We start from the raw sequence: 23584 nt of genomic DNA on the forward strand, positions 1-23584 counted from the left end.
TAACCACCATTTTACTGTCTACCTCCATGAGATCAATTTTTTAAACTCCTATATATAGGTGAGAACCTGCAATATTTGTCTTTGTATTTCTGGCTTATTTCATTTAACAAAAAGTCATCCGGCCTTACCCATGTTGCTGCAAATAAAGAGATTTCATTCTTTTTTTTAAATTTTGGCTGAGTAATATTCCATTGTGTGTGTGTGTATATATATATATATCTCGCATTTTCTTTCTTTTCTTTTTTTTTTTTTTGAGTCAGAGTCTTGCTCTGTTGCCCAGGCTGGAGTGCAGTGGCATGGTCTTGGTTTACTGCAACCTCCGCCTCCTGGGCTCAAGCAGTTCTCCCTGCCTGAGTAGCTGGGATTACAGGTGCCCATCACCATGCCTGGCTAATTTTTATAGTTTTAGTAGAGATGGAGTTTCGCCATGTTGGCCAGGCTGGTCTCAAACTCCTGAGCTCAGGTGATCTGCGTGCCTCCGCCTCCCAAAGTGCTGGGATTAGAGGTGTGAGCCACCACTCCCAGCCCACATTTTCTTTATCCATACATCTGTTGATGGACACTTAGGTTGATTCTATATCTTGACTATTATAAATAGTGCTGCAATAAACATTGGAGTGCAGATATCTCTTTGATATATTGATTTCCTTTCTGTTGGATATATACCTAGCAGTGGGATCATCAGATTGTAGAGTAGTTCTATTTTTTTAGTTTTGTGAGGCACTTTCAGACTGTGCGCCATAGTGGCTGTACTAATTTACTTTCCACCAATAGTGTATGAGGGTTCCCTTTTCTTCACATCCTTGCTAGCATCTGTTATTGCCTATCTTTTTGATAAAAGTCATTTTTAACTGGGGTGAGGTGATGTCTCATTGTAGTTTTAATTTGCATTTCCCTGAGGATTAGTGATGTTGAGCATTTTTCATATACTTGTTGGCTGTTTGTATGTCTTCTTTTGAGAAATGTCTATTAAGATCATTTGTCACCAGGTACAGTGACTCACACCTGTAATCCCAGCTATTTGGGAGGCCGAGGTGGGCAGATCACCTGAGGTCAGGAGTTTGAGACCAGCCTGGCCAACATAGCGAAACCCTGTCTCTGCTAAAAATACAAAAATTAGCCTGATGTGGGGGCACATGTCTGTAACTCCAGCTACTCCGGAGGCTGAGGCACGAGAATCCATTGAACCTGGGAGGCGGAGGTTGCAGTGAGCTGAGATTGTACCACAGCAACTTCAGCCTGGGTGACAGAGCAAGACACTGTCTAACAACAATAACAACAAAAGATTATTTGTCCATTTTAAGTCAGATAAAAGTTCCTTATTTTTCTGATTATTAATTTCTTATGAGATGGATAGTTTGCAGATATTTTCTCCCATTTTGTGGGTTGCCTCTTCACTTTGCTGATTGTTTCCTCTGCAGTGCAAAAGCTTTTTAACTTCATATGATCCCATTTGTCCATTTGTGCTTTAGCTTCCATGCTTGTAGGGTATTACTCAAAAAATATTTACCCAGTTCAGTGTCTTAGAGAGCTTCCCCAATGTTTTCTTTTAGTAGTTTTATAGTTTCAGGTCTTATATTTAAGCTTTAATCCATTTTGATTTGAATTTTGTACCTGGTGAGAGATAGTGGTCTAGTTTCTTTCTTCTGCATATGGATATCCAGATTTCACAGAGCCATTTATTGAGGAGCCTGTCCTTTCCCTAATGTGCCTTTGCTGAAAAGGAGATGCCTGTAAATACTTGGATTTATTTCTGGGTTCTCTATTCTGTTCCATTGGTCTGTATGTCTGTTTTTATGCCAGTAACATGCTGTTTTGTTTACTATATTTTTGTGATATATTTTGAAGTTAGGTAATACGATGCCTCAAGCTTTTTTTTTTTTTTTTTCCTGAGATTACATTGGCTATTCTGGGTCTTTTGTGGTTCCATATGAATTTTTGGATTTTTTCCCCTATTTTTGTGAAGACTATCATTGATATTTTGATAGGAATTGCATTGAATCTGTAGATTGCTTTGAGTAGGATGGACATTTTAACAATATTCTTCTAATTAATGAACATGGGCTATCTTTCCATTTTTTGGTGTCCTCCCTCTTTCATCGATGTCTTATAGTTTTCCTTGTATAGATTTTTTTTTTTACTTTTTTGGTTCAGTTGATTCCTAGGTGTTTTATATTCTTTGTAGCTGTTGTAAATGGGATTGCTTTCCTAATTTGCTTTTCAGAATGTTTGCTTTTGGCATATAGAAATGCTACTGATTTTAATATGTTGATTTTATATCTTGCAACTTTACTGAATTTGTTTATCAGTCTAATGGCTGTTTGTTGGTGTCTTAAGTATTAGATCATGTCATCTGCAGACAGGACAATTTGACTTTTTCCTTTGTAATTTGAGTGTTCTTTATTTCATTCTCTTTTCTAATTGCTTTGGGTAGGACTTCCAACGCTATGTTGCATAAAAGTGGTGCAAGTAGGCATCTTTGTCATGTTCTAGATCTTAGAGGAAAGTCTTGCAGTTTTTCCATGTTCAGTATGACGTTAGCTCTGGATTTGTCATATGTGGCTTTTATTGTTTTGATGTATATTTCTTCTTTACTGAGTTTGTTGAAAATTTTTTTATCATGAAGGTATGTTTAATTTTATCAAATGCTTTTTCAGCATCTATTGAAATGATTATATGGTTTTTGTCCTTTATTCTGTTGATGTGATGTATCATGCTTATTAATTTCCATATGTTGAACCATCTGAATCCCACCTAATCATGGTGAATTATCTTTTTAATGTGCTATTAAGTTCAGTTTGCTAGTGTTTTGTTGAGGATTTCTGCATCTGTGTTCATCTGGGAGGGATACTGCTCTGTAGTTTACTTCTTTAGTTGTGTCCTTTTCTGGTTTTGGTATTAGGATAATCCTGTCTTCATAGAATGAGATTGAAAATATTCTGTCCTCTTCATGTTTTTGGAATAGTTTGAGTATAATTGGTATTAGTTCTTTTTTTAAATGTTTATTAGAATTCAGCAGTGAAGCCATCAGGTCCTAAGCTTTTTCTTGATGAGAGACTTTTTATTGCTTCAATCACATTACTTGTTATTGGTCTGTTTAGGTTTTCTATGGTTTATGTTTCAATCTTAGGTTGTATGTGTCCAGGAATTTATCCATTCCTTCTAGGTTTTCCAATTTGTTGGTATATAGTTACTCATAATAGTGTCTAATGATCCTTTATATTTCTGTGGTATTGGTTACCATATCTCATTTCATCTCTGAATTAATTTATTTGAATCTTTTCTTTTTTCTTTATTCTACCTACAGGTTTGTCAATATTGTTTATCTTGTCAAAAGATTAACTTTTGCAGCTCTTGTAAAAGTTCAGAATGCTTACTGTTGTGGACTGGGAGTGTCTACAACAAAAGGATACCCTGGTGGCATGGGAAGGCTGGCTAGGGCTTCATAGCCTCATGGACTCATGGAGCATGCTTCCAAACCATGATACTGCTGAACAACCTCTCTGATTTGGTGTCTTTTTTGGCTGAGATGAAGAGTGATCACTGAGTTTTGTTCACTGGGGATTGCTAACCCCGTCTCTACCCATTGTCTTTGGCTGCCTTTAGGATTTTTTTACCCTGTAGGCAAAGATGCTTCCCTTAGGTTGAAGCAGGAATGATTTTTCTGTGAAGGAACCCAACATGGAGATAAAGGTGTCTGTCTGCCTTTATCTGACTTCTTTCAGTGTAGTGTTGTGAGTCCATGGGAGTTTTTCCACATGCGGCCCGGCACCTTGAGGGCGGGGTGTTGTGGATGGATGGAGTAGTCTACTTCTCTAAGCTTCTGCTTGAAGTTTTTTGCTTCTCTCTGGCCCCCTGGGATCATCACAGCCTCCGTTTTGGTTTCTGGGATGTTCGTGAGGGTAATTGGTACTGGATAGTTGTTTTGGTTTTCTGTGGGGAAGAGTGAAGCCAGATTGCTTCTACTCTGCCATTGTGGTAACATGACTCCTCTCAGTTTTGCTTTTTTATCAAGTCTGAGAATATCTGTCTTTAAATATGTTATTTAGATCATTAAATTCAGTATAATTATCTAAATTTGTGTTTAAGTCTACCATCTTGCTCTTTATTTTCTAGTTATCCCATCTGTTCTTTTTTCTTTCTCTTTTGAATTTTTAGAGCTTTAAAAAAATTGCTTCATTTTATTTCCAACATCAGCTATACTTCTTTTTTTTTTGTACAATTGACCCTTCAACATCATGGAGGTTAGGGGTCCCCAAGCTGCCAGTGCATTAGAAAGTCCAAGTGTGAATTCTGACTCCCCCAAAATTACTAATAGCCTACTATTGACCAATAACATAAACAATTAACACACATTTTATATGTATTATATATTGTATTCTTACAAAAAAGTAAACTAGAGAAAGGAAAATTTTGTTAAGAAAATCATGAGGAGGCTGGGCGTGGTGGCTGACTCCTGTGTAATCCCAGCACTTTGGGAGGCTGAGGCAGGCATATCACTTGAGGTCAGGAGTTCGAGACTAGCCTGGCCAACATGGTAAAACCCCATCTCTATGGAAAATACAAAAATTTGAGTATTGTGGTGCATACCTGTAATTCCAGCTACTCAGGAGGCCGAGACAGGAGAATTGCTTGAACCCAGGAGGTAGATGTTGTAGTGAGCCGAGATCATGCCACTGCACTTTAGCCTGGGTGACAGAGGAAGAGTTTGTCTCAAAAAAAAGAAAAAAGAAAAAGAAAATCATAAGGAGGATAAAATATATTTACTGTTCATTAAGTGGCTCATCATAAAGGTCTGTAGCCTCATCTTCACCTTGAGTTAGGCAGAGGAGGAGTAGGAAGATGAGGGTTTGGTCTTGCTGTCTCAGGGGTAGCAGCAGTGGAAGAAAATTCCCATTTAAGTGGACCCACACAGTTTAACCTTCGTTGTTCACAGATCAACTGTTGTTGCACTAGGGTTTACAAAATACTTTTTTAAAAATCATACTCTACACAGTCAAATAATATTTTCCATTTTAAGTATGATGTAAGAACCTTAAAATAGAATGCCTCCATTTCCTTCTCCCATTGTTTGTGCTGCTGTCATACATTGTACTTCTACATGTGTTATAAACACAATCCCCTTTATTTGTTAAACAATTAATTTTTAATGTGATAAAATATGTATAACAAAATTTGCCATTTTAAACATTTTTAAGTATATAATACAGTGGCATTAATTACATTCATAATGTTTTATAGCTTTCACCACTATTTTCAAAATTTTTTCATCACCACAAACAGAAACCCTGTGCCCCGTAAGCAATAACTTTCCCATTCCTCAATTCCTGGTTACCTCTCATCTCTTTGTCTCTATGAATTTGCCTGATCTAGATATTTCAAATAAGTGGAATCTTACAGTTTATCCTTTTGTTTCGAATAAGTGGAATCTTACAGTTTATCCTTTTGTGTCTGGTTTATTTCACCTATGATAATATTCTCAAGGTTCATCCATGTTGTAGAATCAAAACATCATTCCTATTTATGGCCGAATAACATTCCATTATTGGATGTATACCACATTTTGTTTATCCATTCATTTGTTGATAGATACTTACGTTGTTTCCACCTTTGGGCTATTGTGAATAATGCTGCTATGATCATTTATATGCAAGTATCTGTTTCAGTCCCCATTTTCAAGTCTTTTGAGGAGTGGAATTGCTGGTTTGTATGATAATTCTTTAACTTTTTGAGGAATTGAGGAACTGCAAAATCTTTTCCATGGTAGCTGTAACATTGTACATTTCAATGTCCTTGCCAGCACTTATTTTCCCATTTAAAAAAAATTATAACTCTCCTAGTCATTTGTGAAGTGGCATAACTCCTTGTGGTTTTGATTTATAATTCTGTAACGACTTATGATGTTGAGTATCTTTTCATGCTTTTTCATTGGTCATTTATTTATCTTCTTTGACAAAATGTCTATTCAAGTCTTTCACATGTTTGTTAATTGGGTTGTTTCTCTTTTTGTTTGAGAATTGTAGAAGTTCTTTATATTTTCTAGATATGAAACCCTCATCACATATATGACTTGCAAATATTTTCACCCATTGTGCGAGTTGTCTTTTTTTTTTTTTAATTATACTTTAAGTTCTAGGTTACATGTGCACAACATGCAGGTTTGTTACATATGTATACGTGTGCCATATTGGTGTGCTGCACCCATTAACTTGTCATTTACATTACATATATCTCCTAATGCTATTTCCTCTCCCCTCCCCACACTCCACGACAGGCCCCAGTGTGTGATGTTCCCCTTCCTGTGTCCAAGTGTTCTCATTGTTCAGTTCCCTCCTATGAGTGAGAACATGCGGTGTTTGGTTTTCTGTTCTTGTGATAGTTTGCTGAAAATGATGGTTTCCAGCTGCATCCATATCCCTACAAAGGGCATGAACTCATCCTTTTTTATGGCTGCATAGTATTCCATGGTGTATGTGTACCATATTTTCTTAAACCAGTCTGTCATTGATGGACATTTGGGTTGGTTCCAAGTCTTTGCTATTGTGAATAGTGCTGCAGTAAACATATGTGTGCATGTGTCTTTATAGCAGCATGATTTATAATCCTTTGGGTATATACCCAGTAATGGGATCGCAGGGTCAAATAGTATTTCTAGTTCTAGATCCTTGAGGAATCGCCACACTATCTTCCACAATGGTTGAAGTAGTTTACAGTCCCACCAAAGTATAAAAGTGTTCCTATTTCTCCACATCCTCTCCAGCACCTGTTGTTTCCTGACTTTTTAATGATCACCATTCTAACTGGTGTGAGATGGTATCTCATTGTGGTTTTGATTTGCATTTCTTTGATGGCGAGTGATGATGAGCATTTTTTCATGTGTCTGTTGGCTCCATAAATGTCTTCTTTTGAGAAGCGTCTGTTCATATCCTTTGCCCATTCTTTGATGGGGTTGTTTGTTTTTTTCTTGTAAATTTGTTTGAGTTCTTTGTAGGTTCTGGATATTAGCCCTTTGTCAGATGAGCAGATTGCAAAAATTTTCTCCCATTCTGTAGGTTGCCTGTTCACTCAGATGGTAGTTTCTTTTCCTGTGCAGAAGCTCTTTAGTTTCATTAGATCCCATTTGTCAATGTTGACTTTTGTTGTCATTGCTTTTGGTGTTTTAGACATGAAGTCCTTGCCCATGCCTATGTCCTGAATGGTATTGCCTAGGTTATCTTCTAGGGTTTTTATGGTTTTAGGTCTAACATTTAAGTCTCTAATCCATCTTGAATTAATTTTTGTATAAGGTCTAAGGAAGGGATCCAGTTTCAGCTTTCTACCTATGGCTAGCCAGTTTTCCCAGCACCATTTATTAAATAGGGAATCCTTTCCTCATTTCTTGTTTTTGTGAGGTTGGTCAAAGATCAGATGGTTGTAGATGTGTGGTATTATTTCTGGGGGTTCTGTTCTGTTCCATTGGTCTATATCTCTGGTTTGGTACCAGTACCATGCTGTTTTGGTTACTGTAGCCTTGTAGTATAGTTTGAAGTCAGGTAGCATGATGCCTCCAGCTTTTTTCTTTTGGCTTAGGATTGTCTTGGTTATGCAGGCTTTTTTTTTTTTTTTTTTTTTTTTTTTTTTTTTTTTTTTTTTTTTGGTTCCATATGAAATTTAAAGTATTTTTTTCCAATTCTGTGAAGAAAGTCATTGGTAGCTTAATGGGGATGACATTGAATCTATAAATTACCTTGGGCAGTATGGCCATTTTCATGATATTGATTCTTCCTATCCATAAGCATGGAATGCTCTTCCATTTGTTTGTGTCCTCTTTTGTTTCATTGAACAGTGGTTTGTAGTTCTCCTTGAAGAGGTCCTTCACATCACTTGTAAGTTGGATTCCTAGGTATTTTATTCTATCTGAAGCAATTGTGAATGGGAGTTCACTTATGATTTGGCTCTCTGTTTGTCTGTTATTGGTGTATAAGAATGCTTGTGATTTTTGCACATTGATTTTGTATCCTGAGACTTTGCTGAAGTTGCTTATCAGCTTAAGGAGACTTTGAGCTGAGACGATTGGGTTTTCTAAATATACAATCATGTCATCTGCAAATAGGGACAATTTGACTTCTTTTTTCCTAATTGAATACCCTTTATTTCTTTCTCCTGCCTGATTGCCCTGGCCAGAACTTCCAACACTATATTGAGTAGAAGTGGTGAGAGAGGGCATCCCTGTCTTGTGCCCGTTTTCAAAGGGAATGATTCCAGTTTTGGCCCATTCAGTATGATATTGGCTGTTGGTTTGTCATAAATAGCTCTTATTATTTTGAGCTATGTTCCATCAATACCGAATTTATTGAGAGTTTTTAGCATGAAGCGCTGTTGAATTTTATCAGAGGCCTTTTCTGCATCTATTGAGATAATCATGTGTTTTTTGTCTCTGGTTCTGTTTATATGCTGGATTACGTTTATTGATTTGCATATGTTGAACCAGCCTTGCATCCCAGGGATGAAGCCCACTTGATCATGGTGGATAAGCTTTTTGATGTGCTGCAGATTTGGTTTGCCAGTATTTTATTGAGGATTTTTGCATCAATGTTCATCAGGGATATTGGTCTAAAATTCTCTTTTTTTGTAGTGTCTCTGCCAGGCTTTGGTATCAGGATGATGTTGGCCTCATAAAATGAGTTAGGGAGGATTCCCTCTTTTTCTATTGATTGGAATAGTTTCAGAAGGAATGGTACCAGCTCCTCCTTGTAGCTGGTTGTCTTTTTTTGCTGTCATAATAGTATCCTTTGATGTACAAAGTTTTAAGTTTTTATGAAGTTCATCTATTTTTTTCTATTGTTGCTTGTGCTTTTGGTGTCATACACAGGAAATCATTGCCAAATTCACTATCATGAATTCTTTTCCCTGTGTTTTCCTCTAATATTTTTATAATTTTAGCTATTACTTTAGGTCTTTGACCCATTTTTGAGTTAATTTTTGTATATGGTGTAAGATAAGGATCTGTATTGGAGTTCTTCAGAAAAGCAGAACCAATAGGCTTTTATACATATTGAATTTTACACTTGATAGACTACAGTATCATGTAAATACAACTTTTGTATATACTGGGAAACCAAAAATTTTGTGTTACTCTTTTTATTGCAATATTCACTTTACTGCAATGGTCTGGAACTGAGCCTGCCATATCTGTGAGGTATGCCTGTAGATGGATCATGTTTTTTCAGGTTTTTTCAGTCCAGTCTACCAATCTCTTTCTTTGATTGGAGAGTTACATTTGAAATTATTTACATTTGAAATAATTACTGATAAAGAAGATAATAAAACATATAACTGATAATAAAACATACAACTTTAGTTATATGTTTTATTTAGGTCTTATATTGTTTTTGTTCCTTAATTACTCCATTACTACTCTTTTTATTGAATTTTTTAGTATGCCATTTTGATTTCTTTGTTAGTTTTCTTCAGTGGAGTCAGGCTTGCCTATCCTTGTAGTCTTGTGTTGATGTCTATGCATTTAAATAAATCACTTCCAGTTTTTATGGACTTGTTTCAGCAGGTAAGGACTTTCTTCTGCCTGGTCCCTGGGTGGACAGGACTGCCTCCAGAGCTACAGTTGAGTGGGGCTGCAGCCAGGTCATGGGACTGCTTATGTATTAGATAGTCAGCAGGCTGTTATGAGAATACAGGTTGGCATGGCTCCTGCCTGATCCCTGGACAGATGGGACTATCTCTAGGACCACCATTGAGTAGGACTGGAGCTGGGTTAAAGGGCTGCTTCTGTGTCCACAGTCAAATGCACAGTTTTGGTGGGTCTATTCCTGGGGAGCAGGTAGGTATGATATCTTCCAGGTCCCTAAACAGGTGGGACTTCCTCCAAGACTACACAGACAAGTGGGCCTGGAGCCAAGACTCCAAGGTACCTCACTTCAAAGAGCTGCTCTTCTATCCAGATCTTGGCCCTCATATTCTGGCTGCTTTAACTGTTGCCCAAAGTAATTTATAGATTCAATGCTATCTCCATCAATCTACCACTGACTTTCTTCACAGAATTAAAATAAAAACTACTTTAAATTTCATACAGAACCAAAAAAGAGTCTGTATAACCAAAACAATCCTAAGCAAAAAGAAAAAAGCTGGAGGCATCATGCTGCCTGGCTTCAAACTATACTACAAGGCTACAGTAACCAAAACAGCATGGTACTGGTACCAACACAGATATATAAACCAATGGAACGGAATAGAGGCCTCAGAAATAATGCCACACATCTACAACCATCTGATCTGTAACAAACCTGAGAAAAACAAACAATGGGGAAAGAATTTCCTATTTAATAAATGGTGTTGGGAAAACTGGCTATCCATTGCAGAAAAATGAAACTGGACCCCTTCCTTACACCTTATACAAAAATTAACTCAAGATGGATTAAACACTTAAATGTAAGACCTAAACCCATAAAAACTCTATAAGAAAACCTAGGCAATACCATTCAGGACATAGGCATGGGCAAAGACTTCATGACTAGAACACCAAAATCAATGGCAACAAAGGCCAAAATTGACAAATGGGGTCTAATTAAACTAAAGAGCTTCTGCACAACAAATGAAACTACCATCAGAGTGAACAGGCAACCTACAGAATGGGAGAAAAATTTTGCAATCTAACCACCTGACAAAGGGCTAATATCCAGAATCTACAAGGAACTTAAACAAATTTACAAGAAAAAACAACCCTACCAAAAAGTGGGTGAAAGATAGGAACAGACACTTCTCAAAAGAAGACATTTATGTAGCCAACAAACATATGAAAAAAAGCTGATCATCATTGGTCATTAGAGAAATGCAAATCAAAATCACAATGAGATACCATCTCATGCCAGTTAGAATGGCGATCATTAAAAAGTCAGAAAACAACAGATGCTGGAGAGCATGTGGAGAAATAGGAATACTTTTACACTGTTGGTGGGAGCGTAAATTAGTTCAACCGTTGTGGAAGACTGTGTGGTGATTCCTTAAGGATCTGGAACCAGAAATATCATTTGATCCAGCAATCCCAGTGTATACCCAAAGGATTATAAATCATTCTACTATAAAGATACATGCACACATATGTATATTGCAGCACTTTTCACAATAGCAAAGACTTGGAACCAACTCAAGTGCCCATCAATGATAGACTAGATAAAGAAAATGTGGTGCATATACACCATGGAATGCTATGCAGCATAAAAGAGGATGAGTTCATGTCCTTTGCAGGGACATGGATGAAGCTGGAAACCATCATTCTTAACAAACTAACACAGGAACAGAAAACCAAACACCGCATGTTCTCACTCATAAGTGGGAGCTGAACAATGAGAATACATGGACACAGGAAGGGGAACATCACACACTGGAGGCTGTCATGGGGTGGGGACCTAGGGGAGGGATGGCATTAGGAGAAATGCCTAATGTAGATGATGGGTTGATGGGTGCAGCAGACCACCATGGCACATGTATACCTATGTAATGAACCTGCACGTTCTGCACATATATCCCAGAACTTAAAAGTATAATAAAAAAAAATTCTGCAAAGCCTTCAAATAGATGTTTTTTAAATCCAGTTTTTGTTGTTGTTCCTTGCTTGCTGCAAACTAGCTCATCATAGCTGGCATTGGAAATTTCGCGTAGTATTTTTTTTATATAGAAGATATGTTCAAATGAGGTTCCAAATAAATTTTACACATTGCATTCGATTGATACGCCTCTTAAGTCTTTTTTAAATATGGGAATCTTTTTCCTACCTTTCTCTTATTGTATTTGATTTGATGAAGAAACTGGGTCATTTATCTTGTAGAGTTTTCTGAATTTTCCTGATTGTGTCCCATGTTGATATTTAACATGTTGCTCAGTCTCCTGTGTGTCTTGTAAACTGGTAGTTAGAGCTAGAGGATTGATAATAAGCATCAGTTCTTATTTTGGTTATGTTTTACAATAATAAATAGTTAATGCTCTTTGTTTTCTACTCCATAGTTTAAGATTGAGAGTGTGTTTACTTGTCAGCCAGCATCTATTATAAAAAGTTTGCTCCCTGAATTTTTTTACCTAACATTTTAGTAGTCATTGAAGATCATTGCTAAGATGCATTATTTCATTTGAGGTTACAGTGGTAATATTTTGTTACTCATTTTTACTGCATTTATTTTTAATTTGTTTTCCTGAAAGAATGTTATTTTAGTGCTATTTAAAAATATTATTCACACTTTCTCTTCACACTTTGAAGGGATACCATTTCACTCCAGAGACAGAAACACTGAACAGAAGAGGCTTGAAAACTGTTTGAGTCCTCTTAGTACCCACATCAGAGACTTTTCACTCTCACTTTATTTGATCTCTTTGACTCCAAATTCTAACCAACAAGAAAGTAAGAGAGTTTTATACCTAAAATTGCTATATCATTCTCCAACCCAGGAAAACAGGTATCACTTTGGGGAACTTCTTAAATTATACTTCTACTTTATTCTAGTCCTTCGTGTTCTATATGGAGGCATTAAAGGTCAAGGACTCTGTATTACCTATTTCTGTATAATAAATTACCAGATTTATTATAATATATAATAATCATATATATAAGATTATATATGATCTTATATATATAATATATAATAATCAAATATAATAAAAAAACACATACATTTTTTATATCACATATTTTATGGATCGGTAATTTTATATCACAATGTTGTGGGTCATTTTTTTGTGATGCAGCTTAGTTGAGTACCTCTGACTTAATTAAGGTTTTTCATGAGGTTATAGTCAGTATCAGCCAAGGCTGTTGTCATCTGCTCTCCTGAGGGTAGGTCCACTTCTCACCTCACCCACGGGAACTAATAGGATTTGGTTCCTCCCTAGCTGTTGTCCAGAGGGCTGTCCTCAGTTTTCTGCCACTAGGGCTCTCCATCGGGCAGCCCTCAGCATGGCAGCTGACTTTCTTCAGATGAGAAATAAGAGAACAAGAGAGAGCTCTCTTTGTAACCTAATTTCAGATGTGATATCCCATCTCTTGTGCTGTACTCTTTCCATTGGATGCAAATCACTGTCTAGCCTGCGCTCAAAAGTGAGGGGTTACAGCAGAGCATAAATAGCAGGAGGCAGGAATGACAGGGGGCCATCTTAGAGGCTATAATGTATACCTGACAGCAGCCATGCCTTTGAAACAGCCCACATTATCAGAGTACTTTTTGCTCTTTGGTATTGAAAATAGGCTCTTTTTTATTGAAAATCTCCAACCTATCTGTGTTAAAGGGCTTACTCTCTGAACAAAGCTAGCTTTATTAGGCAACTATATCTGTAATGATGTTAGAACATTTTATTTCTTATGATACACTCTTTTAATTTTTTCTTGTAGCCCTGGTTGTTGCTATGAAACAGCTATGACAAGATGTTTTTATCATGGCCGTACAGAGACTATGCGATCATGCACAGTTGAAGCAGTCAGGTGGTGCCAGTCCATGCAGGATCCTTCCGTCAGTGTGAGTATTGGAAAAGAAAAAACTCACAAGATTTGTTTAATTGTTCTAAAGGAACTGTGGTCTTTGAGTAACTAACTTCTTTGCTTCAGTTTTCCTGGATCATTAAAATACTTTGAGACATCTTTTTTGAGGTTTTTAAAGTATTTGTTCATTCACCAGTTAAGTGTGTACTTCTTGGAAAGACTAAGAAACAGGGAAGACGGGAAAAGGACCCCATTTGTGTTAATTTCTAGGCAAAGGGTCTTCAGTACTTTAGGTATTTCAGGACTTCTTATCTACCTTTAGAACAACACTAATAAAGTGCAGAAGTTCCAAGGTGCCATTAAAAGGAGGGTTTTCTTGATGTGGTTGAATGTTTTTGAAATCACAGATTCTTGTTTCATATACTGGAACCAGGACAATTGTATGCTTTGTTTCATACTCTTTTTTTGAAGCATTTAGACAACAGCAAATTTCCTTCTCACTGTTATTTTAGTATTATATTTGTTTCTTTAGTTTTGCTAGATGTGGTTATATATGAGTGCCTGTATCTTAATTTTATAGAACTGTTTTATTGTCATTTGTTTAGTTATGCTTTCATTTTTGAAATCTTGCTTCTATCTTTGTATCTTTATAGTGTATATGTTACACACTTTATAACAAGTGACTTGTTAATGTCACTTCAGTGCTGCCCACAAGTTCATAGTTTCCTATTCCAGGAAAGAAATAAGAAGCAGGACATACAGGGAAGAATAGGCGATAGAATAACTGAGGGAAAGATATAGCAGTATGTATTATAGATCTTCCTAGAAATCTTCTTTCCTCTCCCAAATTACCCAAATCCTAATTACAATGAGCTTAGGATTTTTTTCTATTTGGGTTTTGCACAGTGTGTTATTGAAGTGTCTCTCGATTTTTAATACAGCTTCATGAGCGGCAGCAAAAGATGTTACAAGCTTTTGCAAAGCATAATAAAATGATGAAAGATTGTTCAGCTGGAAAAGGTACTTATGTTAAAATTTTTCTGACTTAAAAATCTCTCATGGTGAAAAATTTTTTTCTAACTTTAGATTTGGGATTTCATTGCAGGATTTGATCGTCACCTTTTAGGTCTCTTACTCATAGCGAAAGAGGAAGGTCTTCCTGTTCCAGAACTCTTTACGGACCCACTTTTTTCCAAAAGGTAATATAGTGTAGTGTTTAACAACTTCATCAATTAGCTTCTTTTTTTTATATGTTAAATGCTTTTTAGAAACAATATAAGCATCTGTAGGCCTAGTAAAATGTCCTTTTATTGTGCCACACAGCGGAGGAGGTGGAAATTTTGTTCTCTCAACAAGTCTGGTTGGCTATTTACGAGTCCAGGGAGTGGTAGTTCCCATGGTACACAATGGTTATGGATTTTTCTACCACATCAGAGATGACAGGTGAGGCTTCTCTTTTTTATTTGTACAGTGCTATAGAGTAAGAAAGGTATTACTTTTGTTATTTAAATGCCTTTCCTACACTGTGATTCTCATATTGCCATCTGTCACTTGCTACATAAGTATCTGTTTTTTCTACTTAGGCATTTAATGCATATTCATGTTTCTCTGTCCTGCTTTTGAGACACTTGTCAGATCAGTCCCTTAGGTGTTTTTATGCAGAACACTGTTTCAGTCGTTTCAGCAATCATATCATCATCCTCAAAATCAGTATACCCGTGAACATATTTGGTTTGTACAAGGTATTTTATAGTAAGCTCAGATAAAATGTTTAAATATATAGTGGTTCATGTAGTCATAGACAATATTAATGAGATAGAGAAAAGAGATTGGGTAAATTATACTTTTTAAAACATGTTTTACCAATTCAGATGCAGTTCATTTGGGCTGTGTGGAGTTTGACTTATGTTTATGGAAAGAATGAGAACGAAAAGATCAAAACCCAGTATAAAAAAAAGTGGTGGAGAACAAGATAAAATGAAAGTGATAGCAAGGCTTGTAAGGTCCTTATTTACAGTCTGGCAGTCTCTTTACAGGGGACCTTTCAAAGCATAGTTGGCTTCGTAAAAATTAACGTGGCTACATTTAGCACTATGTGAATAAGAAGAGGGCAGGCTTGGAGGCACTGCAGATAGAATGTGAAAAATTGGAATGGTAATATGCATGACATATTTCAGTTTCTCATACAATTGACCCTCGAACAACATGGGTTTGAACTGCATGGATACACTTATATGCAGATTTTAAATAAATGAGAAAATTTTTTAGAGATTGAGACAATTTGAAAAAAACTCAAAACTGTGTAGCTTAGAAATATCCAAAAACTAAAATATTCATGCATGCATAAAATATATACAGATACTCATCTATTTCATCATTTACTACCATAAAATATACACAAATCTACTATAAAAAGTTAAAATTTTTCAAAATGTATGAACATAAGCCCTTACAGACTTTATGTGGGGACATTTGGAGTCGAGAGAAATGTAAACAAATGTAAAGATGCAGTTTTCAGTCATAATTGCATAAAATTAATTGTGGTATGTACTGTACTGCTATAATAATTTTGTAGTCACCTCATGTTGCTATTGTGGTAAGCTAAAGAGTTGCAAGTATCTCCTTAAGATGTTATATAATGCTAATCATCTCTGCATAAGCAGTTTGTCTCTTTAGTGGATCACAAAAAGTGATCTTTCGTGGTTCTATTCTCATATATTTTTCATTGTGGGTAGTACAGTATTATAAACATTGAATAATACCATGGGACCCATATCTAGTGCTTCTAGTAATACTGGAAGTGCTCCCAAGAAGCAGAGAAGAGTCATGACATTACAATAAAGAGCTGATTGCTTGATAAGTATGATAGATTGAGATCTGTAGCTGCATTTGCCCATCATTTCAACATAAATAAATCTAGTATGAGTACCATTAAAAAAAAAAAGGAAATTTGTGAAGCTCTTGCTGCAGCTACACCAGCAGGCATTAAAACTTTGCCCTTTTTGCAAAATACCTTTTGATCTCCAATTAAAAATGCAGCTTTTTTGTGGGTACAGGATTGCTATAAAAAGCCGTACCTATGGACTCTACTATGATTCTAGAAAAAGCAAAGTTACTATATGACAACTTTAAAGGAAGGTGAAGGATCTAAAGCTGGAGAATTTAAGGCCAGCAAAGGATAGTTTGATAATTTTAGAAAGAGGTTTGGCTTTAAAAATGTCAAGATAACAGGAGAAGTAGAGGCAGCAGACAAGTTCCCAGACACCATTAAGAAAATCACTGAGGAGAAAGGATATCTGCCTGAACAGGTTTTTAATGCAGACAAATGTGCCCTATTCTGGAAAAAAAAATGCCATGAAGGACATTTGTTCATAAAGAAGAGAAGTATATTAGTCAGGGTTCTCTACAGGGACAGAACTAATAGGATATATATAAGAAGTATATAAGAAGCATTAACTCACATGATCACAAGGTCTACAATAGGCCAGCTGCAAGCTGAGGAGCAAGGAAGTCAGTCTGAGTCCCACAGCTGGAGAAGTTAGAGTTAATGTTCAAGGGCAGGAAGCATCTAGCACAGGAGAAAGATGTAGGCTGTGAGGCTAAGCCAGTCTAGTCTTTTCACGTTTTTCTGCCTGCTTTATATTCTGGCTGCGCTGGCAGCTGATTAGATGGTGTCCTCCCAGACTAGGGGTGGGTCTGCCTTTCCCAGCCCACTGACTCAAATGTTAATCTCCTTTGACAACACTGTCTCAGACACACCCAGGATCAATACTTTGCATCTTTCAATCAAATCAAGTTGACACTCAGTATTAACCATCACAAGAAGCAAGCATCAGGCTTTAAGGCAGAAAGGGATAGGCCAACACTACTGTTTTGTGCAAATGCAGTAGGGTTTATGATCAGGACTGCCTTTGTCTGTAAAGCTGTTAACTTTGAGCCTTGAAGGGAAAAGATAAACATCAGCTGCTAGTTTACAAGAAGGCCTGGACAATGATAACCTTTTTTTCTGGATTGGTTTCTTTGATGCTTTGTCACTGAAGTCAGGAAGTACCTAGTCAGTAAGGGACTGCGTGTTTGTTTGTTTGTTTGTTTGTTTGTTTGTTTGTTTTGAGACGGAGTCTCGCTCTGTCGCCCAGGCTGGAGTGCAGTGGCCGGATCTCAGCTAACTGCAAGCTCCGCCTCCCGGGTTTACGCCATTCTCCTGCCTCAGCCTCCCGAGTAGCTGGGACTACAGGCGCCCGCCACCTCGCCCGGCTAGATTTTTGTATTTTTTTAGTAAAGACGGGGTTTCACCGTGTTAGCCAGGATGGTCTCGATCTCCTGACCTCGTGATCCGCCCGTCTCGGCCTCCCAAAGTGCTGGGATTACAGGCTTGAGCCACCGCGCCCGGCCTGTTTGTTTGTTTGTTTTTTTTGAGACGGAGCCTTGCCCTGGCCCCCAGGCTGGAGTGAAGTGGCACGATCTCAGCTCACTGCAAGCTCCTCCTCCTGGGTTCACGCCATTCTCCTGCCTCAGCCTCCCGAGTAGCTGAGACTACAGGCGCCCGCCACCACGCCTGGCTAATTTTTTTGTATTTTTAGTAGAGATGGGGTTTCACCGTGTTAGGATGGTCTCGATCTCCTGACCTCGTGATCCACCCGCCTCGGCCTCCCAAAGTGCTGGGATTATAGGTGTGAGCCACCGCGCCCAGGCAGGGACTGCCTTTTAAAGTTGTTTTGATTTTGGACAGTGACCCTGGCCACCCAGAACGCCCATGATTTAAACACCCAAGGTGTCAAAGTCTTTGGTCTACTTGCCCCCAGAAATGTCTCTAATTCAGGCTCTAGATCGGGGGTCATAAGGACCTATTAGGCTCATTACATGCAGGACTTAATAGAAAGGATGGTCACCAAGGATTGTCTTTTACCCCAATGGAAGAGAGCATCATGAAAGTCTGGAAGGATTACACCACTGAAGATGCCATTGTTGTTATAGAAGAAGTCATGAAAGCAATCAAGCCCAAAACAATAAATTTCTGCTAGAGAAAACTATGTCCAGATGTACATGATTTCACAGGATTTACGACAGAGTCAGTCTAGGAAATCATGTAACAGATTGTGGATATGGCCAAAAAAAAAAAAAGGCGGAGGAAGGTGAAGGGTTTCAAGGTATGGATGTTGGGCCAGATTTGGTGGCTCATGCCTCTATTTCCAGCAGTTTGGAAGGCCAAGGTGGGAAGATTGCTTGAGACCAGGAGTTTGAGACCATCCTGAGCAATATAGTAAGACCTCATCTCTATTAAAAATTTTTAAAAATCAAGCACTATTAGTCACCACACCACAGGAATTAACAGAAGGTGACTTGAAGGAGATGAGTGCTTCTGAACCAGAGCCAAATGACGAGGAGGAAGACATAGTAGAAGCAGTGCCAGAACTGTTGTTAAATAATCTCACAGAAGCGTTCTGATTATTCAAGACTGTTTTTGATGGCTTTTATGACATGCACTGGACCCTTCTATGATAGGAACATTGAAACTAAAGCAAGTAGGGCAAGGGTTGGTACAACATAGAAACATTTTCAGAAAAATGAAAAAGCAAAAAGATAGAAATTACAATGTATTGACATAAAGTTACACTGAGTGTGCCTGCCTCCCCTGCCTCTCCTTTTATCTCTTCTACCCCAAGATAAGACCATTGCATTTTAAATGTATTCCATACTGATTGTAAAAAAAAAAAAAAAAAAAAAAAAAAAAGTTAAATATAAAAAATACATAAGAACAAAGTTATCTACATTTCCATTACATGGCATAAGACTATAATTATATGATGCTCCCAACCTATAATGTATGTAGATTGTATATTTACACTGTAAATATTTGTGTCCTTTTTTGTGAATTTCATTCTTATTATTTCAAGCAGTTTGCAATGCCTTTAAGTATGCTTTGCGATATTTTGATGATTGTATAATTTCCAGTCTTAGAATTCCTATGATTTATCTAACTGCTTCTCTACTATTTTGTTTTTCCATCATTACAAATAATGTATAAGGTTATAAATGTATCCTTTCTCATTTCATCACACCATTGCCAACTCTAGTTATTATAAAAATTCTTTAGGCTAGGCATGGTGGCTCATGCCTGTAATCCCAGCACTTTGGGAGGCCAAGGTGGGTGGATCACTTGAGGCCAGGAGTTCAAGACCAGTCTGGCCAACATGGTGAAACCCCATCTCTACTAAAAATACAAAAATTAGCTGGTGTGGTGGCACACAACTGTAGTCCAAGTTACTTGGGAACCTGAGGTACGAGAATTGCTTCACACTGGGAGATGGAGGTTGCAGTGAGCTGAGATCATGCCACTGCACTCTAGCCTGGGCAACAGAGTGAGAGTCTTTCTCAAAAGAAAGTCTTTACCCATTTGATAGGCAAAAAATAACATAAATTACTTGTTTACCTATGAAGTAAAACTTTTTTTTATTGTTTTTGGCATTGTGTTCCTTTCATGAATTGTCTGTACATGTAGGAAAGGCTGTTCTTTATAATTTAGAAAGATAACTGAAATTGTTTTAAAAAATTGACACTTGAATAAGAACAGTTCATCTGTGGAGAGAAACATGTTTAGATGCTGCTAAATATCTGGGAATTCCATGCCCGGTGTAGCTGGAGAACGATTCTTGATCATGAATCACTAGGTGAAAACAAGGCAGGACTTCCTAAAGGTTTCTGTATTATCTTTCTGCAAATATAATCCACTCAGACAGTGGTTTCATAATTATATACTGGGCCACAGCATGTTCTTATTTTTATTTCTTTTTGTTTAATTTAAAGCACATGTTGAAGACATAATTTACTCTTTTTTTAAGTGATGTGAAAATTGCATAGTTTTCCAGAAGCATTACAGTGCACATTTTAATTTTGAGCCTAATTCATATTTTGCTATGGAAACTTCTCTCTGTAAAATGGAAGACTAGCTCTAAGTCAGGCTTCTCTCCTATTTATTTCAGCTTCCCAGGGCCACTTTTCTCACTTGCCAGATCTGGGATTTCCTATTAGGAGTATCTTGAGAAAGATGGTAGAAGGCATGACTTGATCCCAAGAGTTTCTCTTTTTGACTTTTCTAGAAATAGCCTTTCTCACCTATTATCCTTCTCTCCCGTTTTTTTTCAAACTTTCTTCAAGTACTATACTCTTTAAAAACAGTTTAAATTTCATTAAAAACTGTAGCATGAATTTATATTCCAACTCATTCCAGTAGCACTTTAGGAAGGATTTTCTAGGAAGGAGGTTTTTTGTTCTGTTTTAAACGTAGTAAGACCTAGCTTCAGAGCACTCTAGGTCTCTAGCTAACTTGTTCCCCTTTGTCCCTAGGCTCTAGTCATCTAATGAATGAGGTGTTCCTTAGCATTATCTACAGATATGGCTTTACCTTCAGTTGTGTCAGGTTACATTTACCTAATGTCAGCAAGACTTCACATTTCATGTATGAATATCCAGATGAAATAAAGTCCTGGTTGTATTCACCATCACTATTTGGAGCCTTTTGTGTAATCATTAATCATTATTTATGCTTCACAGGTTTGTTGTGGCCTGTTCAGCCTGGAAATCCTGTCCCGAGACTGATGCCGAAAAGCTAGTTCAGCTGACTTTTTGTGCTTTTTATGATATGATACAGCTGATGAACACTACTCATCTTTAGAGATGAATCATCTATTAAGCACTTACCAAAACATATCATTAAACTGGGTGCTGGGAGTGAGTTGGTAATATGAGATGGGAAGGAATGTTGACTTGCTAACATTCCTTTAACAAGAAAACTTGTTAAATGTAGAAATTAGTGGAATCATGCTCTCTAAATTTATTCTGCCATAGAAAGTAGAAATATTTTTAAGCTCCTCTGATGCAGCAGCAATGCAAATCATGACACAGTGAATATAGAACTATGCAGTATTTAAGCCTCAACAATCCAAATCTATAAATTTTAACAATGCAAGTCTTACTCTAATTTTTAAGTATTTTTGTTGGTACTTACATGGGTTATAAATCCTCTCTCTGGACATCAGTGTAGAGTCCATCTGTCAAGCACTTTAATGTTTTTAGCTACCAAAGGGTATGAATTACATTATTTTATGCTAATTTCCCTGAAATCAATGCCTTCTATGTTCACCACAGGGTTACAAGCCTCTTATGTTTGATGGGAAAGACCACTACAATTTAATGGTGATCTAAAGTAACTCTTTTGGGCTGGGTGCAGTGGCTCATGCCTATAATCTTAGCACTTTGGGAGGCCGAGGTGGGAGTATTGCCTGAAGCTAGGAGTTTGAGACCAGCCTGGGCAACAGGGTAAGGTCCTGTCTCTACAAGATCAAAAAACTAGTGGGGTATGATAGTGCATGTGTGCCTGTAGACCAAGCTACTTGAAGGCTGAGACAGGAGGATCAGTTGAGCCCAGGAGGTTGAGGCTGCAGTGAGCTGTGATGGTGCCCTTATGCTATAGCCTGGGCAAGAAAGTGAGACCCTGTCTCAAAAAAAAAAACAAAGAAAAATAACTGTTTTGAACAGACAAATTAGGTAGTAGATGGAGATGTATACCCTCTATCACACACACATAAAACTGTAACAAAATTCATTGTGGTGTATTATAATTAGTTTTGTGAACATAAAAATAAAGCACTTATATTTAAACGTGTTACAGTGATTTTTAAAGGACTAATGTTAAATCAGATTATCAGAATTTTTTTCCTCCTCGCTGTTCAATTTTGTAGTTTTTACTCTCAAAAAATGAAACTGCCAAAATTATATAGCTTTTTATGTTTGAATAAATGATTCATTCCTGTTTGCTTTTCTCGTGCTTTTTGACCTCGGTTATATGTTGCTGTGTAATTAACCATCCAAAACTTAGTGTCTTGTATCCGTTTATTGTTTCTCATGTCAGTTGTTGATAATAGCTAGACAGTTCTTCTGCTGGTCTTGCCTGTGTTTATTTATACAGCTATAATCATCAGGCAACCAGGACTGAGGCTGGAAGGTTTAAGATCACCTCACCCACTATCTGCAAATTTGGTGGCTGGGACTCTCTCTCCTGACATGGTCTCTCGTCATCCAGTATTCAAAATTGAGCTTCCTTACTTGGTAGTGAGAGTGTTCTGAGAGGTGAAGGTCCCTTGAGGCCTAGGCCCTGAAGTCACATGCCATCACTTGGCTGCATTTTGTTGATTAAACCAAGTCACAAGGGAAGTCCAGATTTAAGGAGTGGGGAAAAAGTAATCTCTTGATAAGAGAAAGTCACTTTGTAAAAGAGTGGGCAGAGAGGGCATGATTATTGGGCACTATAGCAATCTGCCAGACATTTTAATATATATAAAGATTACATCATATTCAGTGTACTGATTCTATACATCCCTTTTAAAAAACACGTATGTTCTGAATTTGATAAGACTGATTTATTACTAACAGTTAAGCCCTTTACACCGTGCCAGCCTCTGTCCTGAAAAGCACCAGTACTGTTTCTCTGTGAAAACATTCAGAGTTGGCTTCTGTGACATTTGATACATTTCTTCATGGTTGGTATAGAAAAGGAAGATGAGATCTGAACTAAGAACCTTTTCCCTCACTCTAGTGCAGGGTTGTAAACTAGACAGCAAGGGTATTTAGAATCATTTGGTTGGTTTTCAAATACAGGTTAAGAATCCCAAATCTGAACACCAGAAATTCTCCAAAATCCAAAACATTTTGAGTGCTGACATAAGGAAATGCTCACTGGAACATTTAGGATTTCTGGACTTGGGCTGCTCAGCCAGTGAGTATAATGCAAATATTCTGACATATGAAACACTTCTGATCCCAAGCATTTTAGATAAGAATACTCAACCTATAATGTATAATGAGTGGGGTATTTTGGAAACTGCATCACCTGCACAGAAACCCCCTCTCAGTCACACCTCACCACTTTTCCTAACTTGCCTGACCTGAATAATCATCTAGAGTGCATTTTAAAAAACAGATTCCTGGGTCTCAACCCAGACCTACTGAATCTATTATTTTGTTTAGGAATAGATGCCCCGTGATTCTGACCAGGCAAGTTTGGGAATCATTATAGAGAAACAGGTTGAATACTACTTTGGGTCACTGCAGTAATACACTTTTTGCCTC

General features: G+C 37.3%; 1 protein-coding gene across 5 annotated transcripts in view; it reads left to right on the top strand.

The window, feature by feature from the left end:
* CROT (carnitine O-octanoyltransferase) overlaps window positions 1–23584 on the top strand; it is a 61044-nt gene that overhangs the window by 36291 nt on the left and 1169 nt on the right. For 4 of the 5 annotated variants that reach the window (XM_010370643.2, XM_010370642.2, XM_010370644.2 and 1 more), the window contains 5 exons: window positions 13373–13496; window positions 14401–14479; window positions 14565–14658; window positions 14783–14902; window positions 21011–22272. In XM_010370643.2, the coding sequence (XP_010368945.2) occupies window positions 13373–13496; window positions 14401–14479; window positions 14565–14658; window positions 14783–14902; window positions 21011–21131 (538 nt within the window). In that variant the 3' untranslated portion in view covers window positions 21132–22272. Of the gene's footprint in view, window positions 1–13372; window positions 13497–14400; window positions 14480–14564; window positions 14659–14782; window positions 14903–21010; window positions 22273–23584 lie in introns of those variants that run through there. The other variant, XM_030932683.1, reaches the window with a different exon arrangement.

This window comes from Rhinopithecus roxellana, chromosome 6 (genome assembly GCF_007565055.1).
Source record: "Rhinopithecus roxellana isolate Shanxi Qingling chromosome 6, ASM756505v1, whole genome shotgun sequence".
Lineage (NCBI taxonomy): Eukaryota > Metazoa > Chordata > Mammalia > Primates > Cercopithecidae > Rhinopithecus > Rhinopithecus roxellana.